General features: G+C 46.4%; 1 protein-coding gene across 1 annotated transcript; it reads right to left on the reverse strand.

Annotated features, from left to right (window-relative positions):
* Positions 1-4,003: 4,003 nt before the first annotated feature.
* LOC114604980 (aldo-keto reductase family 1 member C1-like) lies at positions 4,004-20,512 on the reverse strand. The gene is made up of 9 exons (XM_077935606.1): positions 20,314-20,512; positions 16,886-17,053; positions 16,226-16,342; positions 14,430-14,507; positions 14,097-14,219; positions 11,478-11,587; positions 5,527-5,578; positions 5,323-5,405; positions 4,004-4,300 (listed from the first exon to the last, which is right to left on the reverse strand). Exons 1-9 carry the CDS (start codon positions 20,398-20,400, stop codon positions 4,258-4,260), a joined length of 861 nt encoding a protein of 286 aa, XP_077791732.1. The 5' UTR covers positions 20,401-20,512; the 3' UTR covers positions 4,004-4,257.
* Between the last annotated feature and the right edge of the window lie 2,305 nt (positions 20,513-22,817).

Here is a 22,817-nt window from a genome sequence, read left to right on the forward strand (position 1 = left end):
CCAACTTTTTATCAGTAACTTTCAGCAGAATGTCCTTTGCTACACCAGCAGTTTCATTGTGGACTAAGCAGCATTGCTTTCACAGGATAAAAAATAGCTTTCTTCTTCTTCTTCTTCTTCTTCTTCTTCTTCTTCTTCTTCTTCTTCTTCTTCTTCTTCTTCTTCTTGTTCCAATAAAGCAATGCAGAGGCCTATTGCAATCTTTGATCAAGAAGCTTCACCTCTTTGTTAGATCAGTAAATGTTAGACATACGAAAAGCAAGCTTAAAAGCTATGCAAACTTTTCTTCAGGCTGTAGTAGTGAAATGAAAAGCTCCGAAACAAAATAATAAATGAAATATGTGGAGGCATCTGTTAACCCAATGAAGCTGGGTGTTCTGAGTGCCAATGAACACACAAAGGATGTAAGGAAGGAAAGGAGCATACAAATAAGATCCCAAACTGCCTCTGGCTGTGTACACTTTGCCAGCACATGTAAAACACGTTTGATGTGCACAACATTGCCCAAAGAATCCTGGGAACTGAGATTTGTTAAAGATGCTGGGAATGGTAGCTTTGTGAGGGGTAAACTACAGTTCCCAGAATTCTTTTCGAGAGGTCATAGGCTTTAAAAGTGCTCCAAATCATAGCATCACAGAAATGTGGACTTGGAAGGGGGAGTGAGGATCATCTATTTTTTTTTTATATATATTCAAAGTAATAACAAGACATATTATCCAAAAACATATCCTTATTTCCCTCCCCCCCATTTTGTGCCCATTTAATCATAACTGATTTCACCTCTTCATCTTTCGTCTCCCATTCTAATAGTATGCTATATGCGGCCTTCAGTAGTTTCACTTTCTCTTCAATCACTTCCATTTGGAACCCAGATCTAGTATAACTAAATCCTTTCTTACTGTCTTCTTTATGTGTTTCATATAGTTGTCGATAATGCAACCAACTCTGAAAGTGGTCTTTGATCTCATCATAATCTCTTAATTTCCATTTTCCATCATGTTCCTTTAATAAATCAACATATGTGAGCCATTTTCCTTTTTTCCCAAGTGGTTTGAGCAGTAATGCTTCATGTGGTGAGAGTCACCACGGGGTCTTTGTATCTCTCCCATACTCTCATTAATGATTTCCTAATTATATGGTTGTAAAAACTTCTATGAATCTTCCCTTTCTCATACCATAAGTATGCATGCCAACCAAATCTGTTGTCATGTCCTTCTAGTTCTAATGCCTCTTGCTTGTCCAATCTCATCCAGTCCCTGATCCATACCAAACAAGCAGATTCATAATACAATTTAAGGTCTGGGAGGGCAAACCCACCTCTGTCTTTTACATCTGTAAGTATTTTATGTTTTATCCTTGGCCTTTTGCCCCGTCCCCCCAGATAAATCTCAAAATTTCTTTCTGCCATTTTTTAAAACATTCATCTTTCAGGATGACTGGTATTGATTGAAAAAGAAATAGCATTTTTGGCAGCACATTCATTTTAATCACTGATATTTTTCCTAACATTGAGAGATTCATTCTGCTCCATATTCTAAATTTCTTTTTACCTCAATCCAAATTTTTTCATAGTTATTTTTGAATAGGTTTATATTTCTTGATGTTAACCAAATCCCTAAATATTTAACCTTTTTATGGACTTCAATCTCAATGTTTTGTTCTAATTCGGTTCTTTCTTCTTCCTTCATGTTTTTAACTAATAATTTAGTTTTATTCCTATTTAGCTTAAATCCTGCCACTTCCCCAAAATTCTGATTTTTTTCTATTACTGTAGGGAGTGAAATTTTAGGTTCTTCCACTGTTATCACTAGGTCATCTGCATATGCTTTTAACTTGAATTCACTTTTCCCAGTTTTTACACCTGTAATCTCTTTATTTGCTCTTATGTTTTTGGCAAGTACTTCCATGACCAGAATAAACAATAATGGTGATAATGGACATCCTTGTCTTGCTCCTTTTTGGATCCTACAGTCATCCGTTATCACCTGATTTATAATTAGTTTAGCTTTTTGTTCTGAATAGATTGCTGCTATTGCTTTTAAAAACTTGGGACCACTTCTGATTTGTTCTAACAGCTTTATCATGAACTTCCAAGAAACATTATCGAAGGCTTTTTCTGCGTCTATAAACATCACTGCCACTTTCTTTTCATTTTTAGCCTCCAAGTATTTTATTATATTCAAAATATTCCTTATATTCTTTTTCATTTGTCTTCCTGGTAGGAACCCGGCTTGATCTTGATGTATATATTCATTTAATATTTTTTTTAATCTGTTAGCTAGAATATTTGCAAACAATTTGTAATCATTATTTAACAAGGAAATAGGCCTATAGTTTTTAATTTGCAGCAAATCTGAGTCTTGTTTTGGGATTACTGTTATATAGGCCTGTTTCCATGTTTCTGGGATTTCGCCTGTGTTCAATATTTCATTCATGACATCTTTCAGTGGGTTCACTAATTATTCATTTAATATCTTATAATATTTTGTCGTAAAGCCGTCCGGGCCTGGAGACTTGCTGTTTTTTGAGCTTTTTATTGCCTCAAGTATTTCTTGCATTGTTATCTGGGAGTTAAGGATGTTCCTTTGTTCTTCTTTTAAATATGGCATATTGCTATTTCCGATGTACTCTTCTATCTTAAATGTTTTTTCTTTCCCTTGTCTATACAGGATCATCTATTTCAACCCCTTGTAATGCATGAATCTTTCGCCCAATGTGGGGCTCAAACCCACAGCGCTGAGATTAGAGTCTCATGCTGTACCAACTGAGCTGACCCTCAGGGTGTGTTTGTTCACACAGGCATCTTCTGGTTTGGAGTAAACAGCATCAGAATGCAATGCACCATAAGAAATGTTAGGATGGATAAAGGATGTGGAATGTGGCGCCGTGTGCACAACGCTCAGCCTGAATGCAGATTAAAAGGAAAAGTGTCCACAGCCTCAGCCTTTACTGGAGGGTTCGGGTTACGCAAAGCAGGGGCTGAGTGGGAGACAGCAAGTAGCAACAAATGATTTCAGCAAGGACATTTTGAATATTGTTACAGATTCCAGAGGATAGAATGCATGCGTATAACATGGACAGAAGTCATTTCAGGTCGAGCTGGCAGACAATCAAAACCCTGTGCTCTTTACTCCTCACAGCCAGCAGAGGACCTCAGAGCCAGCCATGGTCATTCCTGCCCATCCCTTCCTCAGAAGTGGAAGCAGCGACTTTGTAATTTAGAAGTTTCCCATCATGTCCTGCCCTCCCACCAGATGTCAAAGAGAAACACAACTACCTGATTTTTAGAAGACATCTGAAGACAACCCTGTTTAGGGAAACTTTTAATAGGTTATTTTATTTTAATATTCCGTTGGAATTTAGAAGTTTCACCTCATGTCCTGCTTCCCACAGACATCTGGTTGGCCACTGTGAGAACAGGTTGCTGGATTAGATGGGCGACTGGCCTGATTCAGCAGGCTCTTCTTATTTTCTGAAGGTATTTCAAATCATCTTGGCAATAAATCTCAGGCTATGCAGCCTTTTTAATGAAAGTTAACCCCCCCCCCCGTGCTATTTTCAATATACGACTCACCCCCTTGTAACTGCTATTTGACACATTAGGGAGAAACTACACAGCTCACACTTCTTGAACCAATGTGCAAATCAAAATGCAGTTATCCTGAGAAAGTGGCAATTCTCTGAATTTTGTGATGCAGTTGTTCAGCTACAGAACCATTACAAAAATGCATACAGTGGTACCTCGAATTAAGTACTTATATTGTTCCAGAGGTCCGTTATTAACCTGAAACTGTTCTTAACCTTAAGCACCACTTTAGCTAATGGGGCCTCCTGCTGCCGCTGCGCCGCTGGAGCACGATTTCTGTTCTCATCCTGAAGCAAAGTTCTTAACCTGAAGCACTATTTCTGGGCTAACGGAGTCTGTAACCTGAAGCGTATGTAACCTGAAGCGTATGTAACCTGATGTACCACTGTATAGTGGGGTAAAGTATGCATTAAAGAGTCAGTGAAAACACCGTGCAAACACGCTTTATTTTAGCCAAAAGTGCAAAGAAAAATGTGTATGGTAAGAGAAATCTGCAATGATGAATTTTCAAGGGATTTTGTTTTCATCCCAAACTGATATGGCAAAGTGAGGAACTGAAGAGTGGAAAATGAGATGCTGGGAGGAACTGATATTCACAGATTTGCCCAGTGTTTTCCATGAAAAAGGACCCAGGTTCAGAAGGAGATAAATTGGAGATGGGAGACGAGTCCTTATTCCACATCTGGTGGGTAATACTGTGGGTGATTAGCGTATCTGAAACGAAACAAAAGAGAGTCAACACTCAGGGTGTGGAAGATGTACAAGCAACGAAAAGTGATCTGTTGCCAGCCATTGCCTCATGAGACCATTTCACACAGTGCTCCCCGAGTTTGCCATCAAATGCCTGATCTGCTGAATATCTGGGAGGCTGAAAGTCAAAATGGTCCACCATATTACAGTCTAAAACTTGCAATATCGGGATGATCATATGTCCATCTTCTCACTAGAGAAAATAACCCCTAGATGATGAATACAGCCCTGGTTGCTGATCAAAGTGGTACAAAAGGGTTGGGTCAAAGGTCTCTCTCCTCTTCCCCAGCGTCTTTTTGAGACTTTCAGGTAGGGGCAGAAGGACAAATGCTGTTTTGGGAGTCCCTTGCTGGCAGTAATGCATGAGGCAGCCATCTCCCCCCCCCCCCATCAAATGCTCCTGGGAATGTCTGCACATCATTGTATGGCATTGGTCTCAAGGGTATTTGGAAGCCTGGTTTCAAAGCACAGAGCAACTGTCGGGTGAGCAGCAAAGCTACAACTTGCTTTTTACAGTGGGAAAAGATCCTGAATTGCCATGGGGTAAATTATGGGGAGATTAGAAGTCCACCCCAAACATTACATTTTGTCAGAAACTGGACTTTTTCAAGACTGTCTAGGGCCAAAAACTACTGGGAGAGCTCGGTCGGTAAGGATGGAACTCTTAATCTCCGGGCCATGGGTTTGAGCCCCATGCTGGGCAAAAGATTCCTGCATTGCAGGGGGCTGGACTAGATGACCCCCGTGGTCCCTCCCAACTCTACAATTCTATGACAGGGACACTTGTCCATACACTTGCACCCCACTCCAACTGCATGGGGCTTTGGTACAAAGGATCCACAGTAATTCCTTCTATAGTTTCACCTAATTCTGTATGAAGAGAAGAGATGGATGCCAGATCTTTTCTTCCTTTTGCTCTCGCAGTATCAATTCTTGCGTGAAGCACTTTTATGTATTCATATGCATACTATTTAAATATGACTTACACGTCCCATTTTAAATAGCTCATGTTTTTGTGAAGGCCATCAATGGATTTCATATCCTCCTCAGAGAGCTGGAAAGTAAATGCCTGTCAGGAGGAGAAAAAAATAATAACGCTGAGGTGGTTTTTAATCTTGTCTTCTTTTTGCACCTCAGAGCTGTGCACTTTTTTCCAGCAACAGAGAACCCAAAGCGAACTTTGCTACCACCTTCCAAAGTTCAATTCCTTCCTTCAACAGCTTCAGTCCAGATGTCTTCCCACTGAGGGAATTTTATATGCATAGTAATGTAGGTTTGCAATAGAACAGGTGTGGGGAAACTGTGGCCCACCCAGATGAGCTGACTGCCACACACAGCACCGCAGCACCGCCACCTGCCGCACCGCTGCCTCGCACCGTGTATCCAGGCTTCAGCTCCGGGACACAAGGAACTCAGAATGGCAACCGACAACAGCTTCTCGCCATTCAACCCAGCATCTGGAGACTGGGAAGCGTACGCCTCCCGTTTCACCTTCCTCCTAGAAGCCAAAGGGGTCACCGACGAAGAAGACGCCAAGAGGAGGGCGATATTCTTCAGCGTCTGCGGAGAGGAGACGTTTGAAATCGCCCGGGCTCTCCTTGCGCCTGAAGACGTTGCTACTGTTCCATACAAAACAATAATGGAACAGCTGAAGGGGCACTTTTCGCCACAGCCCTCAGTGGTGGCTCGTCGAAATGCCTTCTACGCAAAGCGGCAAGCCCCTGGGGACACCATAACTGGGTTTGTGACCTCTCTCCGCCAAGCCGCCCGGTTCTGCAACTTCTCAGAGCTGGAGAACATGCTTCGTGACCGCCTCGTCGGTGGCCTGAAGGATGAGAAGCTTCAACGACGCCTCTACGCTAAGAAGGACCTAACGTTCCAGGTCGCTCTGGAGGAGGCCCTGGCAACGGAAGCTGCCGAGAGGTCCACGCAAGAGGCACGGCCGAGCCAGCCGTCCCAACCAAGGGTCCACCACGAAGACATCACCGACGACTCAGGATCCAACAGGGAGGAGGTGCACCGAGTACAGCAGCGCACTCAAACAGCCCACACACCACAGCGGCCTCGACGAGAAGGAGGGAACTGCGCAAGCTGTGGAGAAAGTCACGAGAGGAGGACCTGCCGTTTCCGCAACGCAGAGTGCAGGCAGTGCAGAAAATTGGGGCACATCGCCCGGGTGTGTCGGGCTCGGCCCACCTGACGCCAGGCATCAGATGACCAATCCAAGAGGCCCAGGTCCCAGGCCCCAACGCACCAAGGCAACTCGACAGAGCTCACGGACTTCCAGGTATACCAGTTGCCCCACCCCAACGTAGAGAAAATTTATGTAGAGGTACAGATAGAGGGGGCCCCATGCCGCATGGAGCTTGACACGGGTTCAACTCTATCCATAATCTCGGCATGGACCTTAAGGAAACTGTGTCCTACTGGGGGTCCCAAACTCAGGCCGGCCCCATTCACCCTCCGGGACTTCCAGAAACGTAAGGTCCCCACAATGGGGGTGGGGACCTTCAGGGTGCAATACCGAGGGCGGACGCGGCAACTGGACTTGCTGGTGGTCAAGGGCCCCTACATTAGCTTACTGGGATTGGCATGGTTTGGACCACTGGGGCTAGCCGTCACCGGGGTGAACAACACTAGCTTACAAGTGGACGTGGACGCCATATGCAAGGAATTTCCGGGGGTTTTCGATGGGAAATTGGGACAGTATACGGGCCCCCCCATTGCTCTACAGCTTGACCCCGCAGTACGACCGGTCAGGCTCAAGGCCCGCCGGGTCCCGTTCGCCCTGAAACCCCGTATAGACGAGGAATTGGACCGACTCGTGGAGCAAGGAGTGCTGGAGCCAGTGCCTAATGCCCCCTGGGAAACCCCAATCGTCACACCCGTCAAGCCTAATGGTTCGGTCCGCATCTGCGCAGACTACAAATGTACCATAAACAAGGCCCTCACGGCCCATGCATACCCAGTGCCAGTGGTCAGCCATGTTCTTGCCACCCTGGCTGGGTCGAAATTTTTTGGCAAGCTGGACTTGGCCCAAGCATATCAACAGCTGCCAGTAGATGAGGCCACAGCAGAGGCACAGACGATTGTGACGCACAGAGGAGCATTCAGGGTAAAGCGGCTGCAATTCGGTGTCAGCGTGGCACCAGGCATATTCCAGAATCTGATGGACTCTCTACTTAAAGGGATCCCTGGCGTCACCCCCTTCTTCGATGATGTGTTGATTGCTGGGCCCACACCAGAGGAGTTTGAGGACCGCCTCCGCACCGTTCTGCACCGTTTCCAGACGGCGGGTCTCAAGGTGAAGCGGGAAAAATGTCTACTAGGAGTGCCTCAGGTGGACTTTCTGGGATTTATGGTGGACGCAGAAGGGGTCCACCCAACTGGGGACAAGGTACGGGCCATTTGTGATGCCCCAGCGCCCAAGAACAAGACTGAACTTCAGGCCTTCTTGGGACTATTGAACTTTTACCATTCCTTCCTTCCCCACAAGGCGGCGGTAGTGGAGCCCCTACACAGACTCCTGGACAAGCGGGCCCCTTGGGGGTGGGGCCAGCGCCAGGAGGCTGCATTCCAGGCAGTCAAGGACTTGCTTGTCTCAAACTCGGTCTTGGCACACTTCGACGAGAGGCTGCCAGTGGTGCTAGCATGCGACGCCTCGCCCTATGGAATTGGCGCTGTCCTGGGACACCAACTCCCGGATGGAAGAGAGGTACCAGTGGCATACTTTTCCCAGACACTCAACACAACCGAGCGGAACTACTCGCAAATCGACAAGGAGGGTCTGGCAATCGTGAAGGGAGTAAAAAAATTCCATGATTTCTTGTACGGGCGGCCCTTCACCGTGGTGACTGACCACAAGCCGTTGCTTGGCTTGTTTGCCCCTGAAAAGCAGACCCCCCAAGTGCTGTCTCCTCGCGTCCTCAGGTGGTCAATTTTCCTTGCCAGCTACCAGTATGCACTGATTCACCGTCCGGGGAAGGCGATGGGCCATGCGGATGCCCTCAGCAGGCTACCACTACCGGAAACAGGCCCCGACCCAGCACCTGCACAAGAGGTTATGAGCCTGGAGCTGCTTCCCGACCGCCCCATTCAGGCACAAGAAGTTGCACACCATTCCAAGAAAGATAGGGTCATCTCCCGGGTCCTGGACTGGGTGTGGAGGGGATGGCCCAGCAGCAGCCCCGGGCCAGAATTCGCCGGCTACACAACCCGCAAACATGAACTGTCGGCCCACAAGGGGTGCCTGTTATGGGGAAGCAGGGTGGTTGTTCCCCAGCCCCTCCGCAAAAGGGTCCTCACAGCCCTACACGAGACACACCCAGGGGTAGTAAGAATGAAGGCCCTTGCCAGGAGTTATGTGTGGTGGCCGGGGATCGACGGAGAGATAGAGGCCTGGGTCAAACACTGCCAGGCCTGCCAAGAATCCCGCCCAGATCCCCCAAGGGCCCCAGTCCAGTCCTGGGAGTCCGCCCGAGCACCATGGTCACGCCTGCATGTGGACTTCGCTGGCCCCTTTCAGGGGGAAACATTCTTCATAGTGGTGGACTCCTACACCAAATGGCTGGAAGTCGCACTGGTACCATCCACTTCAACGTCCGCAGCCATCCGGGTACTACGCAGGCTGTTTGCAACCCACGGGCTCCCTGACACTCTCGTCTCAGACAACGGGACTGCATTCACGTCAGGAGAATTCCAAACCTTCACAGTGCAGAACGCCATCCGCCACATCCGTTCAGCGCCATTCCACCCTGCCACCAATGGCCAAGCAGAACGCATGGTGCGGACCACCAAGGACACCCTTCGCCGCATGACGCAAGGGGATTGGGAGTACCGCCTTGCCACATTCCTTCTAGCACAGCACAGCACCCCCAGCTCAACGACTGGCCGGAGCCCTGCTGAACTACTAATGGGTCGGCGCCTTGCAATCAGATTGGACCGCCTTCACCCCGATAGAGCTCAGGATGAGGTAGTGGTGGGGGAAGGCAAGAACCCCCGGACCTTCGAGGCTCAGGACCCAGTGTACGCAAAGAATTTTGGGGCAGGCCCAGCATGGGTACCCGCCACAGTCACCAGGGTCACTGGCCCCGTGTCGTATGAGGTGCTAACGGATGGGGGGCAATGCTGGCGCCGCCACTGCGACCAGATACGGCGACGATTCCCGGGAGAAAACCAGGAGGAGGACAGGGCAGAGGAGTCCCAAGGGAACAGAGGGGCAGTGAGGCCCATAGAGCATGAGGGGCCAGCAGGAGAGGCAGAATCAGTAAATACAGAGAGGACCTGCGAGGCCGAAAGGACACCGGAACCAGAACCACAACTGAGCGAGCCGCTTGCGCCAGACCAAACAGCCCCATCACAGCCAGCATCCTTGGAACACGGGCCAGAACCTGAACCCCGGACCAGGGAACACCCTAGGCCGCAACGCACACGTAGGCCGCCGGCGTACCTCAAGGACTATGAATGTGACCTCCCGGGCAGGACTGGAACTTAGAGGGGAGGGGTGTTATGTACGGAGTTGAATAGGATCCAAACTGCAGCAGTCTGATTGGTCCTAGAACAATAGGCTTCAGAATGCAGCAGCCTGATTGGTCCTAGAGCAATGCAGCAGTATGATTGGTTGGCAGGAACTACCCAATCATGCTCCAGATAGAAGTGAATCCACAACCTGATTGGCTTACAGTAGAATTCCGGAATTAGCCAATCATGTGCAGCCCATTGTGTAACTAATGTATATAAAGCAGATACTGAGGGGACATTCATTCACTCCTCCTCACCACTATGAGCTGAATAAAGAGCATGAAATCACTTTGCGACTCTGAGTATATTTCATGCTATCTTTGTATTTAAAGGTCGGTTAGTTGATATGAATTAATTTAAGTTTTTAGTATAGTGCTCTTCCCCCAATAAATCACAAGCTCATACTTTGCATGTGGATCATTCTGTAGCCAAAATGGTAGCATCTATGCACAAAAGAGAGGTCTTTTTCTTTGCTGAAGTACAATCAGTATTTGGGGGCGGGGATGCAATGGCGCAATGGCACTTTCCCCCCTGGTGCCGTTGGGCCCGCCCTCACTTAAATATAGTGCACCCTCCTCACAGAACACCAATTCCATGAATTCCTACAAAATACCCCAGATTATCTTGTGGGGGTTTTCCCTTGTGTGAGGGAAAACTTAATAATTTGGAGTCTCAGGCAGGATTTGATCAAATAGACAACAAAGATTTTGTTAAACAAAGGAAGCTTATGACACAAGTGGGTGAAACCTAGGATACTTCAGATTATAATGCTCTTTCACTTCAGTTCTTTCTCAGTTGTTGCATGGCGGTTGCCGCTTAATACTTTGGTTCTTAAACAAGGTGGTATTTCCTGTCAGTTACACACCCCTTTGACAACCCTACTCCTGAGGTACTCCAAGTAACAGACCCAAGGGATCTCCACAGACCTCTTAACTGGTTTGGGAGTCTTCTCTTTTTGTAGAAGAATCTCTCCCCTCCTGACTGGAAAGAGTCCAAAGTGGGCTGTCTTTTCTCAGCTACTACTTCTCCTGGCTCAGCTTCAGCCTCCCAGTTAATTCCCGGCCTATTACTCTTACAGGACACCACACACTGTCCTTCACACTAAGCTCAGAGACTCCTTTCTCTAGCTTGTCATATTCATCAGAGTGGATGTTTCCACCCAGAAATGCTATAATTATTTAAATGCAAGGCCAGGTGCAGCCCTTTCATCCCTGCCATTCTACTGTTTAAAGCACCATTAAACATAATATAAATATGATTTAAAAACAGCACAAAATTTCAGAAGCAGAAATTATTAAATAGCCCCCTGCCTGCAACATTTAAAAACATATGTTTGGGAGAAGTCAAACAGTTATATATATATATATAAAACACTTCAGCAATGGGAAGGTTTCTGAGAATGGCTAAAATGGGAGGGGAAGAGCTTTGTAAATCTCTCTCTGGAATGAGTTCTCCAATTGCGGGGCCTACAGAAAAGGCCCTGATGCTGGTATCCACCACGAGGATCTTTATTAATTGTGGGGCCAAGAGTACAACCTTCAGAGCTGATCTGGATGCTGGGGAATAGCTGGCATAGGTGGTGCCTGAGGTGGTCCCCAAACATTTTGGCTTCATCTCTTACCATTTTGGGTCCCTTTGGGATCCCAGGACACAGTATCCTTCCAGGATGATATCGTTTGACTTGCAGAAGGCCAGCAGCTTGCTTTGGTTCCGATAAGGATGGCATTCAACCTGTGGATTCAAAATCCCCCAACACAACCCCAAAGTGAGAATTCAGATGAAACAAAGAATACGGTGAAATAAAGGAAAGACAGAAAAGCAGAACCATGCTATTATTTCTTGAAATATCAGGCTGTTACCATTCTTAAAGTGTGTTGTATTTTCTGATGCATCAGAATCTTTAGAGGACCATTCTTGCATTTGTGGTTTCCATTGCCACGCTCCTCATCAGTGAAATACCGTATGTGTTAGCTGAAGATGGGGGACAGGGCTTATTTCCCCTCAATCTCCTGTCACTCCAACCCTGTTGAGCCATTATACCCAAAGGCATGCAACCTGCTAGCTAAGCAGGAGTGATGGACTGACAATGAGATGTGTGCAGCCGTGATCTCCCAGTACCACAGAGACAGTGGTCCAGATAGCCCCACTTAAATCATGGCTTCTTTGTACCCTCTGCCCAACCTTGGGTCTGATGGGGGATTTTCCTGGCTTTCCATCAACTTGAGCAGATGATCTGGGACTCTGCTTTATCAGGGTCTCAATCAACTGAAATTTCCAATCAAATTGAGCAGTGGAGACATCAGAAAATAAAATCAGGGGTAGAAGGGCACAAGACTTTTCAAAGGGGGCAGTTGTTGTTGTTATTTTTATTAAAGATTTCTTAGTTTACAAAAATACGTGCATTGTCTCTTTTTTCAAGTTGCATTTTCTACAGATCAGTTTCATTTGTTGTGAGACATTAGTGTTACATACAGTGTGAGGTTGGGAAGAAAAGACGGGGAAAGAGGGGAGTGGCGAGTGGGATGGGGTTGGGTGGCAATGTTTCTATTTAAGGGAGCAGTTTTATCTCATATGTAAGGAAGTAATGGTATAGTTTTCAGTAATCCTCCCTGTGTAAATGCATCTTGTATGTGAAAAGTGTCTTTTCTTCAAATCACCACTGTGGCTCAGCAATGGCGGAAAGTATGGGGGAGGGAACGTAAGAGCTACTTGTCTGGGGTGTGTGTATTCCCACCCCCTTGCCCCTCTACTGCCATATATGAATTGGATAGTGCACCAAGGTTGGGCAGAGGGTACAAAGAAGCCATGATTGAAGTGGGACTATCTGGACCACTGTCTCTGTGGTACTGGGAGATTACGGCTGCACACATCTCATTGTCAGTCCATCACTCCTGCTTAGCTAGCAGGTTGCATGCCTTGGACTAGCGTGCTCTGGTCTCATTTGGTTACATAATATACACCAGTGCCCAAGTGAATCAGGGCTGCTTGGGTGCAACAGCTTTGCCCAGATGCCTAACTCAAAGGCCCTTCTCTCCCCACTTGAGAACTTCCAGAGTCCCCACAAGAGGCTGTGTGGGCCCTGACTGTTAGGATTCTTGCCCTGTGCTTGCAGTCATGGGATTGGTTTTATCACATGACAGTGTGTGTTTCCATTCCACAGTGTGGGAAGTGGCGGAGATGGAATGTTTTGTATTACTGTGTTCTGAGATGTAGGACTATTGCCTTTTGTTCTCTCTCTTTGCTGTTTGGTGCTGATGAGGAAGGAGCTGAGTCAGAATGCTCCGAGTGTATGATATGTAAATGTCAGGGAACTGCCATCGGAAGGACAGGAGGTGCAAAGGCTCACTGAGGTTGAGAGAGACATAGCAGCTGAAGAGGGAACCAGTAGGGGGAGAGGAGGAACTCCAAGGGAAAGTGAGTCGGAGGGATGGCTCAGAGACGCTTCCAGCGAAAACAGTGGGGAGGTCTCAGGACCTCCTATAGGGACACCCACTCCTCGCCGGAAACTGTCACGCCGAGAGTCCAGAAGACGTGTTTCCGTTAAGGAGCTTTTATGTTGGAAACGATTCCGAAAGCAACCACTTTCGGATTCTGCTAGCGACTGACGCAGCCATGCCGGAGGGGCTCCGTCACAGGCAGAGGTTTGAAAACCTGATCAAACTCTGAGGGACTTGCATTTTACGCACAAGCAGCTCATCATCCCATCACAGTAAATAAAGTAGTTTAGCCAAAATGCTGCGCTGCTGAGTCTGTCACGTGAATTGCTAAAACTCTGTTGTTCCTAACGGTATCAGTCGCTGTGATGTTTGGGCTGGAGAAAGCTCTTGAAGCTCCCGAACGACTGCCCAGGAGGGAGAGAACATGCCAGTCGGGCATGTGTCTCTATCGGAGTCCTACTTGCGTGTAGGATTATCCTGACACTGACTGCTTGCAGACCTCCTTCTACCTGAGATGCTTGTTTCAAACATTATGGACTTCTCCACACTTCCTTTTGTCTGAGGATTCAGAGGTTGTGACTAAATGAGAACCCATTACTGGCTCCTGGAATTTAGGGGAGTCCACCCCACAACTCATAACCATATCTTCTTGTGACTGGATCTGCAACCTTATAGCCTTAAGCAAGTTTTTTAAGGGAATGGTTGTGTTCCTCAAAACAAAGGTCCTCTCACAAAAGAGCTTAAATAAAGAAGCTTTCAATCATGCTTGGAACAAACCCCTTAAAAAAGCAATCAGACTTGACCTGGTTTATCACTGGCTTGTATTTCAACCCTGGCTTGTTCAGGATCAATTCCAGATGCTTACGGGTGAAGTTGGACACTCCGATGGACCTCACCAAGCCGGCATCTTTGCACGCCTCCATTGCCTGGCAAAGAAAACATGACGTGTTTGTTGAGTGGTGTTTGTTGAATAGCTGGGACCACACTTTTTTCCAGATTAAGATTGGTGTTTTATAGTTCACCAGCTCTCATAGGAGCCATTGTGTGAGTCATTGTTCTGGACATGCCTCCTCTGGCGGAAGGCTACTGTGCTCTGTATCTGAATGACTCAAGGGATGGATTTCCAAATTTCCTACCTCCCATGTCTGATGAAGATCTACGTTGTCAATAATCAATTTTTTGTCTTCTCCCATGGGAAATAAATCTGGTCCAGGCTGGAAAAGAAGGAGGCGGAGGGAATAAGTGCATTTCAGGCCTAGAAACAAGCACCACATTTCACATTCTTGTTTATTCAAGAGGGATAAAGTGTTACTTTATCCAGGAAAAAATACTTACGGTGAAATATTAGGTAAATGTAAAGGTAAAGGACCCCTAGACAGTTAAGTCCAGTTAAAGGTGACTATGGTTACGGTGCTCATCTTGCTTCCATACCGAGATAGCTGGCATTTATCCTCAGGCAGCTTTCCGGGTCATGTGGCCAGCATGACTAAACCTCTTCTGGCGCAATGGAATACCATGACGGAAACCAGAGCACACAGAAACACCATTTACTTTCCTGCCACAATGGTACTAATTTATCTACTTGCACTGGCGTGATTTCAAACTGTTAGGTTGGCAGAAGCTGGGACAAAGCAATGGGAGCTCACCCCGTTGCAGGGATTTGAACTGCCGACCTTCTGATTGGTAAGCCCAAGAACCTCAGTGGTTTAATCATAGAATCATAGAATAGAATCATAGAATCATAGAGTTGGAAGAGACCACAAGGGCCATCGAGTCCAACCCCCTGCCAAGCAGGAAACACCATCAGAGCACTCCTGACATATGGTTGTCAAGCCTCTGCTTAAAGACCTCCAAAGACGAAGACTCCACCACACTCCTTGGCAGCAAATTCCACTGTCGAACAGCTCTTACTGTCAGGAAGTTCTTCCTAATGTTTAGGTGGAATCTTCTTTCTTGTAGTTTGGATCCATTGCTCCGTGTCCGCTTCTCTGGAGCAGCAGAAAACAACCTTTCTCCCTCCTCTATGTGACATCCTTTTATATATTTGAACATGGCTATCATATCACCCCTTAACCTCCTCTTCTCCAGGCTAAACATGCCCAGCTCCCTTAGCTGTTCCTCATAAGGCATCGTTTCCAGGCCTTTGACCATTTTGGTTGCCCTCCTCTGGACACGTTCCAGTTTGTCAGTGTCCTTCTTGAACTGTGGTGCCCAGAACTGGACACAGTACTCCAGGTGAGGTCTGACCAGAGCAGAATACAGTGGCACTATTACTTCCCTTGATCTAGATGCTATACTCCTATTGATGCAGCCCAGAATTGCATTGGCTTTATTAGCTGCCGCGTTTATTAGACTACATCTCCACCAGCATCCCCCCCATTGCAATATTAACTCAGTATTGTCTCTTTTAATCCAGAGGTGCGGAATCAGTGGATCTCCAGGCTTTGCTGGCCTCCAAGTCCCATCAGCTTCAGGCAGCAAGGACAATGATCAGGGATGATAGGAGTTGCAACTGAGGAACATCTGGAAGGCCACAGGTTCTCCAAATATGCTTTAATTTTTTCTGTGCCCCATAGAACAAACTGTCTTCTCTCTCGGCTCAGGTCTGTCTCTCCACCTCTCCAACCCCTTTTTTCTTCCCTCGCTCTGTCGCCAAATCCTGCTCTGCGCATGATTTCTTTCTTATGATGCCCATGTAGTTAATGTCATCAGTATATGAAAAGGTTTTCTTTAACTGGCATGGTTTCTCCCCCCAAATCTGGGAGCGATCATTCCTTGATTAAGATATGTTCTAGCAGAGAACTGTCAGCATCTCTAGGAAATGACAATTCCCAATGTTCCTTCAGGGTATAAAATATTTTTAGCAGGTTCTCCCACCACACATTTAAATATTGTACTCAATACTTGTATTATGACATCAATAATTATTTACCTTCATAGAATACGGATGGTGGATTAAGAACAGATCCATGTAGTCAAACTGGAGTTTCTTCAGGGATTCTTCTAAGCATTTCCGAACCAGCTCTGGGCGGTGGAAGGTACACCAAAGCTGTCAAAAATATAAAGAGATTTATATTTTCACACAGCCATAGAGTTGTTGGGTCTCGGGACAGTTTAGCTGTGGCAGATGACTATTCCAGTGTGCACAAGACACACTCAAATATTGTTCTGAAGTGTATTTTGAATTGCTGTGGTGAGGTAAAGCAAATTTAAAGTCATCATTGCTAATAAACACTATTTTTACCATTTATTTATGAAATTTATATATTGCCCTTCATCAAAGGATTACATCATGATGCAGGCACTATATTTTACAGTGGTACCTCGGGTTACAGACACCTCGGGTTACAAACACTTTGGGTTACAGACTCTGCTAACCCGGAGGTAGTACCTCAGGTTAAGAACTTAACCTCAGGATGAGAACAAAAATCACACACCAGTGGCGCGTTGGCAGCGGGAGGCCCCATTCGCTAAATTGGTACCTCAGGTTAAGAACGGTTTCAGGTTAAGAACGGACCTCCAGAATGAATTAAGTACGCAACCAGAGGTACCACTGTACTCTTTTTTTTAAAAAAATGCCAAATTCACTCACTTTTCCAGTGTAGAAAATGTCTTCCCTTTTTATTGTTCCATCTGCAATCTTCGCACGAACAGCCCGGCCAACGTGCTCCTCTGTCTGGTATACATATGCACTATCAATAAGACGGAAGCCGAATTCTATTGCTATCTTTGTAGCCTCCTCACACTTACTTTTTGGAACCTGCCGGTTGAAAAGGTGAAAAGGTTAGTCAAGGTCTCTGCTTCAGTGGGGAAATTAATCTCAGAGGGTATCTGTAAGTAACACTGAGTATCGGTGGATATTTTCAAAGTAGACCTGAGTCCCAGGGACTTAGCTAGGCTGGATCTAAACATATCAAAGTAAAAGAAAGAAAAAGGGTAAAGAAATAGCAATTTACGTATACAGTATGTGTTGCATGTGCGATATAACATTGTGCCACCAGATGGCGAAATGGAGTCCTATATTTCTCTACCTGTTTTCCCTGTTTAAACTTACAGCACTTTAAACTGAAACGCTTCTTTGATGTGTCTAGATCCATCCCTGCTGATGCCTGGGTCCTCTCGTGGGATCTCTTTCATGAGGCAAGGTGGCACTGACCAGCAATGACAACAGGGCTCCAATCAAGTTGCAAGGTGGTGAGTTGCCATTTTAATTTCCCACAATCCCTCTGCCAGTACACACCAAGGCACTATGGGAAATTAAAACAGGTGCTCCCTGATAGCTGCCAGGTGGGAAACAGGATGAAATCTTGTCTTGTGTTCATGATATGTGTTAGAATTCCTGCTCCATGATTGCAGTCATGGGATTGCTGTCTATCACATGACGGTATATGTTTTGACTCCACAGAGTGGGAAATGACGGAGACAGGATGTTTGTGTTACTGTGTTCTGTGAGGTGGGACTATTGTCCTTTGTCCTTTTTCTTTTTGCTGTCTGATGCTAGAGAAAGAGGGAGCCATGTTGCAGTGCTCCGTGTGTGTTTATATGTAAATAAAGTAGATTAGCCAAAATGTTGAGTTGCTGAGGTCTGTTACGCATGATGCGCAAACTCTGTGAATCCCTAAGTGTGCCGGTGTCGGTTGGCATCGGTCGCTGTGACGTTCGGGCAGAAGAAAGCTTTTGAAGCCTCGGAACGATTGACCAGGAGAGAGGGAACATGCCAGTTGGGCATGTGTATCTACCAGGGTCCTACTCGAGTGTAGGCTGAGCTCCTGACAGTATGCACATGTACGAGAAATAGCAATTTCTGAGTGCTTGACCCAAACATGTTAGATTTATTCATGGATTTATTAATAGTCAGGCAAAGAGAGACAAATTTTAGGACGTTCAAGATCATATCAATAAGTCAGCAGAGTTATTGCAACCCGCTATAACACATGTATCTCTATGGAGAGTACTAATTAATTAGTGAACCTATTAGAAGAAGAAGAAGAGTATGGATTGGATATCCCACTTTATCACTACCCGAAGGAGTCTCAAAGTGGCTAACATTCTCAGTTCCCTTCCTCCCCCACAACAAACACTCTGTGAGGTGAGTGGGGCTGAGAGACTTCAAGAAGTGTGACTGGCCCAAGGTCACCCAGCAGCTGGAGGAGCGGAGACGCGAACCCAGTTGCCAAGATTACTCTTAACCACTACACCACACTGGCTCTCTATTATGTATGCACAGTACCTTACTGTTTCGTAGCTGACAATACCATAAAATGTACTCCATGTTTTGGTTTGGCTTTTATGTTATATTGATGGTGTTACTGCTATAACACACACACACACACACACACACACACACACACACACACACATTATTGTGAAAAAATGAAATATTTAATGGTGTGTGTGTAAAAATTTGATGTGAGTGGGGTTTTGGCTCTATGCCTGAATTCCTTCTAACTCTGGATATAAGAAGGAACCAATTGCTGGAATAGGGATGCAAGTCTCTTGGCAATGGCCCCTTAAGTATGGAATGTTAAGGAAATAAATGAAGCAGCTCTGTGCCAGAGGGGAAATGGGTGGGTAGTTACAAAGACAAAAACTAGGGTGTGTGAGAGAGAGAGATCAAGGAGTTGGAAGCAGAAAGCAGGCTGGGCAGCTGAGAGATGGAGCCAAGCCTGATTTCTGCTGGAATCCAAGGCTATGGCTGTGGGAGAAGCAAGTCAATGATGTGAACCCCTCCATCCTTCTTGTTGGCATCTGTCTGTCTCAAGACACAATGGAGTGTGCCTCCGGGGGAAAGTAAAAATTGCTGTGTTAGCAGCACCAAAGTGACTTCCCTGGGATGCAAGCCTGGGCAGTGGGTATAGAGGTCCTGGGCTGCCCAGATGAAAAGGCTCATCCTCGCTGATGTGATCCAAAGGAACACAGACTAATACATTTGGCAACAGCTTTGCTGCAGGTGTTGCCAGAAGGAGGCATGCAATGCACCACCCAACCGCCTTAGGAACTCCAGCCCAGATTTGTGTAGCGTTTACTCCTTTTCTTCTCCTGAAGATATCCCACAAGGCAACGGAGGTTCAAGAGCAGAGTTTTCCTTCTGCTAGATAGGCTACCTCCCTAGCTGAATGAGCCCCATCTGCCCCTCATTTCCCTCTATGGCCCATACAGAAACCGCCTTCTTGACCGTTGGTTCCACTAGTAATCACATCTGTTCAATCTGCCTGAGCCTCTCTTCACATGCAGGATTGAAAATGAGCAATCAGTTAACTTGTCTGTTATTTTGGTTCTAACAGCGGAACACTGTTGAGGAAGTCTCTTTGTCAGCATGTATCTCTTTGTATAAAATAGATTCTACCCTCGCTTTATATGTGAATGGAGCAGACATATGAATTGGAATTGGAAAAATGGAAAAAGGAAAATTCCTTTGAAAAACTGAGTGGTAACTTTTATTTGGTAAATTCCTGATATTCCTAGAAATTAATTTAATTACAAAACAAGAACGTACATTGATCCCTTCATTTGCGTTGCTGGTGATATGGACCAAATGAAGATGGTTTGGATAAAGAATTGATTCTATATTTATTGTTAGTGTCCAGAATAGTTAGCTAATGGCTGGTGATTTTGGATAATATTGTTATTCCCAACAAAACTAATAGTGGGCACTTATAGTTCTATAGAAAGATTTTTCAAAATATCACTAGAAGTTTTGCACTGGGGACTTTGAACCCTGCAGCAATTCACACTGGAAACTGTAAACCATCCAAATCTTGCACAAAACATTATTTGCTCATGAATCTGCTGGCTCAGGACCCTTGTTGAATGAGAAGCAGAGCTGTTGTATTCTTGCAAAGCAACTGTTGCTTTCTTGGCTGCTGTGACCCAAGAAGTTCTCATGCACAATTGGCTTCTCAGATCAGGTGAGGTATCGCATGCGGTGCTTTGCAATGTATGAAGCACCCAGCAGCTGGCAGGCATTTTTGCTCTTCAAAAACAAGTTACAACAATCTGAGAGTTAAATGTGTTACTTACAGTGTCTGGGGTATAGGTTCCAAATCCCAGTATGGGGATTTTGTTCCCATCATTCATTGTAATGCCACGGTCTTTACTAAGTGCCATTTCCTGCTTCTGTGCTTGTTCAGTTCTTGGCTGCAGGCTGAAAATGATTAACACTCTTGTGGCGAAAGGAAAAACTTGAGTGAGAAAAATGAAGTTTGTGTTTCCAATAAAATGTCTTTTGTTAGCATGATAGGAGGGGAGTGCTTAAATACTCCGAAGAAATGAGGGAGAAGGGCGGGGAAACCTATGGCCAACATTTTATCAGTAATTTTCAGCGGAATGTCCTTTGATGCCCCGCAGTTTTCATTGTTGACTTAGCAGCATTGCTTTCACGGGATAAATAACCCATGACCAACTTTATATCAGTAACTTTCAGCAGAATGTCCTTTGCTACACCAGCAGTTTCATTGTGGACTAAGCAGCATTGCTTTCACAGGATAAAAAATAGCTTTCTTCTTCTTCTTCTTCTTCTTCTTCTTCTTCTTCTTCTTCTTCTTCTTCGCGTTTCAATAAAGCAATGCAGAGGCTTATTGCAACCTTCAATCAAGAAACTTCACCTCTTATTTTCTGTTATTTTCTTTTTTGGGTCTGTCTTGCAGCAAGTTCTCTCTGGGTATCAGTCTGGCTCTGTTGATCTGTTGTCTAACTTCATCAGTTAGACAATAAACGGACATGTCTAATAAACGGACATAAATCTGACATCAAGAATCACAAGACAGAGAAACCAGTAGGAGAACACTTCAATCTCCCAGGACATTCTATACAAGATCTCAAAGTAGCTGTTTTACTACAAAGGAATTTCAGAAATAGACTGGAAAGAGAAGCTGCTGAATTGCAACTCATTACCAAACTTAAAACCATGGAGAGACCTGGTCTGAACAAAGACATTGGATTCTTATCTCATTATACATGACAAAGCCATTTTTCACCTTCTCACCCCTTGCTTTTTCCTGTAAGACCTATTGCAGTCGTTAAGAGTCGTCAACAGGCTCATCACAGCTATCTGCCAATCACCCATTCCCACCACCCTTCTGAGTAATACCCCTCCCCACCTTCTCACTATATAGAAGGATCTGGCAACTTCTGTTTCAGTGTATCTGAAGAAGTGTGCATGCACACGAAAGCTCATACCAAGAACTAACTTACCGTATTTTTCGCACCATAGGACACACTTTTTCCCTCCTAAAAAGCAAGGGAAAATGTGTGTGCGTCCTATGGAGCGAATGCAGGGGGGGAGGCAGGCGGGAAAAGCCCCCAAGAGCCGCACACAAGCTCCGTGCGCTCTTGCGGGCTTTTCCACAGGAGGGAGAAGGGACTGACTGGCCGCATCAGTCCCTTCTCCCACCTCCCAGGAAAGCCAGGAGAAGCCGTGCAGCCCTTTTAAAGTGCACGCGGCTTCTGCCGGTTTTGCGGGAGGTGGGGGAATTCCCCCACCTCCCAGAAAAGCCAGGAGAAGCCGCGCAGCCCCTTTAAAGAGCTCACGGCTTTTGCGGGCTTTTGCGAGAGGTGAGGGAATCCCCCCACCTCCCAGGAAAGCCAGAAGAAGCCGTGCAGCCCTTTTAAAGTGCGCGTGGCTTCTGCCGGTTTTGCGGGAGGTGGGGGAATTCCCCCACCTCCCAGAAAAGCCAGGAAAGCCCTGCGCAGCATCTCCCGGCAAGGAGAGGCTGCGCGGGGCTAAAGGGGAAGGCAAAACAGCGAGCGGGATCCATCCCGCTCGCTGCTTTGCCTTCTTCCATAGCCGCGCGCAACCCCTCCGCAAGGAGAGGCTGCGCAGGGCTAAAGGGGAAGGCAAAACAGCGAGTGGGATCCATCCCGCTCGCTGCCTTGCCTTCTTCCATAGCCGCGCGCAACCCCTCCACAAGGAGAGGCTGCGCGGGGCTAAAGGGGAAGGCAAAACAGCGAGCGGGATCCATCCCGCTTGCTGCCTTGCCTTCTTCCATAGCTGCGCGCAACCCCTCCGCAAGGAGAGGCTGCATGGGGCTATGGCTTCTTTAGCCCTGTGCAGCGTCTCCCGGCAAGGAGAGGCTGCATGGGGCTAAAGGGGAAGCCAAAACTTGGCTTGCTCCATAGCTGCTCGCAACCCCTCCGGCAGGGAGAGGTTGTGCGCACCCTGTACGCTGCTCTTTGGGGCTGGGGGGGAAAAGATTTTTTTCTTGATTTCCCCCCCTAAAAACTGGGTGCGCCCTATGGTCCGGTGCGCCCTATGGTGCGAAAAATACGGTAGTTGGTCTTTAAGGTGCTACTGGAAGGAATTTTTTAAATCAAAACCCTGTGCCCTTAAATCCTCACAGCCAGCACTAGTCATTCCTGTCCATCCCTTCCTCAGAGGTGGAAGCTGTGACTTTGTAATTTAGAAGTTTCCCCTCATGTCCTGCTTCCCACAGGCATCTGGTTGGCCAATGTGGGAACAGGATGCTGGACTAGATCGGCTACTGGCTGAATTCAGCAGGCTCTTCTTATTTACCGAAGTTATTTCA

This window comes from Podarcis muralis, chromosome 10, assembly GCF_964188315.1.
Source record: "Podarcis muralis chromosome 10, rPodMur119.hap1.1, whole genome shotgun sequence".
NCBI lineage: Eukaryota > Metazoa > Chordata > Lepidosauria > Squamata > Lacertidae > Podarcis > Podarcis muralis.

What these genes read in the sequence shown, in the direction of transcription:
- LOC114604980 (XM_077935606.1), bottom strand. Translation starts at nt 20,400, where the DNA reads ATGGCACTTAGTAAAGACCGTGGCATTACAATGAATGATGGGAACAAA. An exon ending in ATCTTCATCAGACATGGGAG is followed by an intron (nt 14,220 to 14,429) that starts GTAGGAAATTTG and finishes TTTCTTTGCCAG; the next exon opens with GCAATGGAGGCGTGCAAAGA. An exon ending in AAGGAATTGAACTTTGGAAG is followed by an intron (nt 5,406 to 5,526) that starts GTGGTAGCAAAG and finishes TCCTCCTGACAG; the next exon opens with GCATTTACTTTCCAGCTCTC.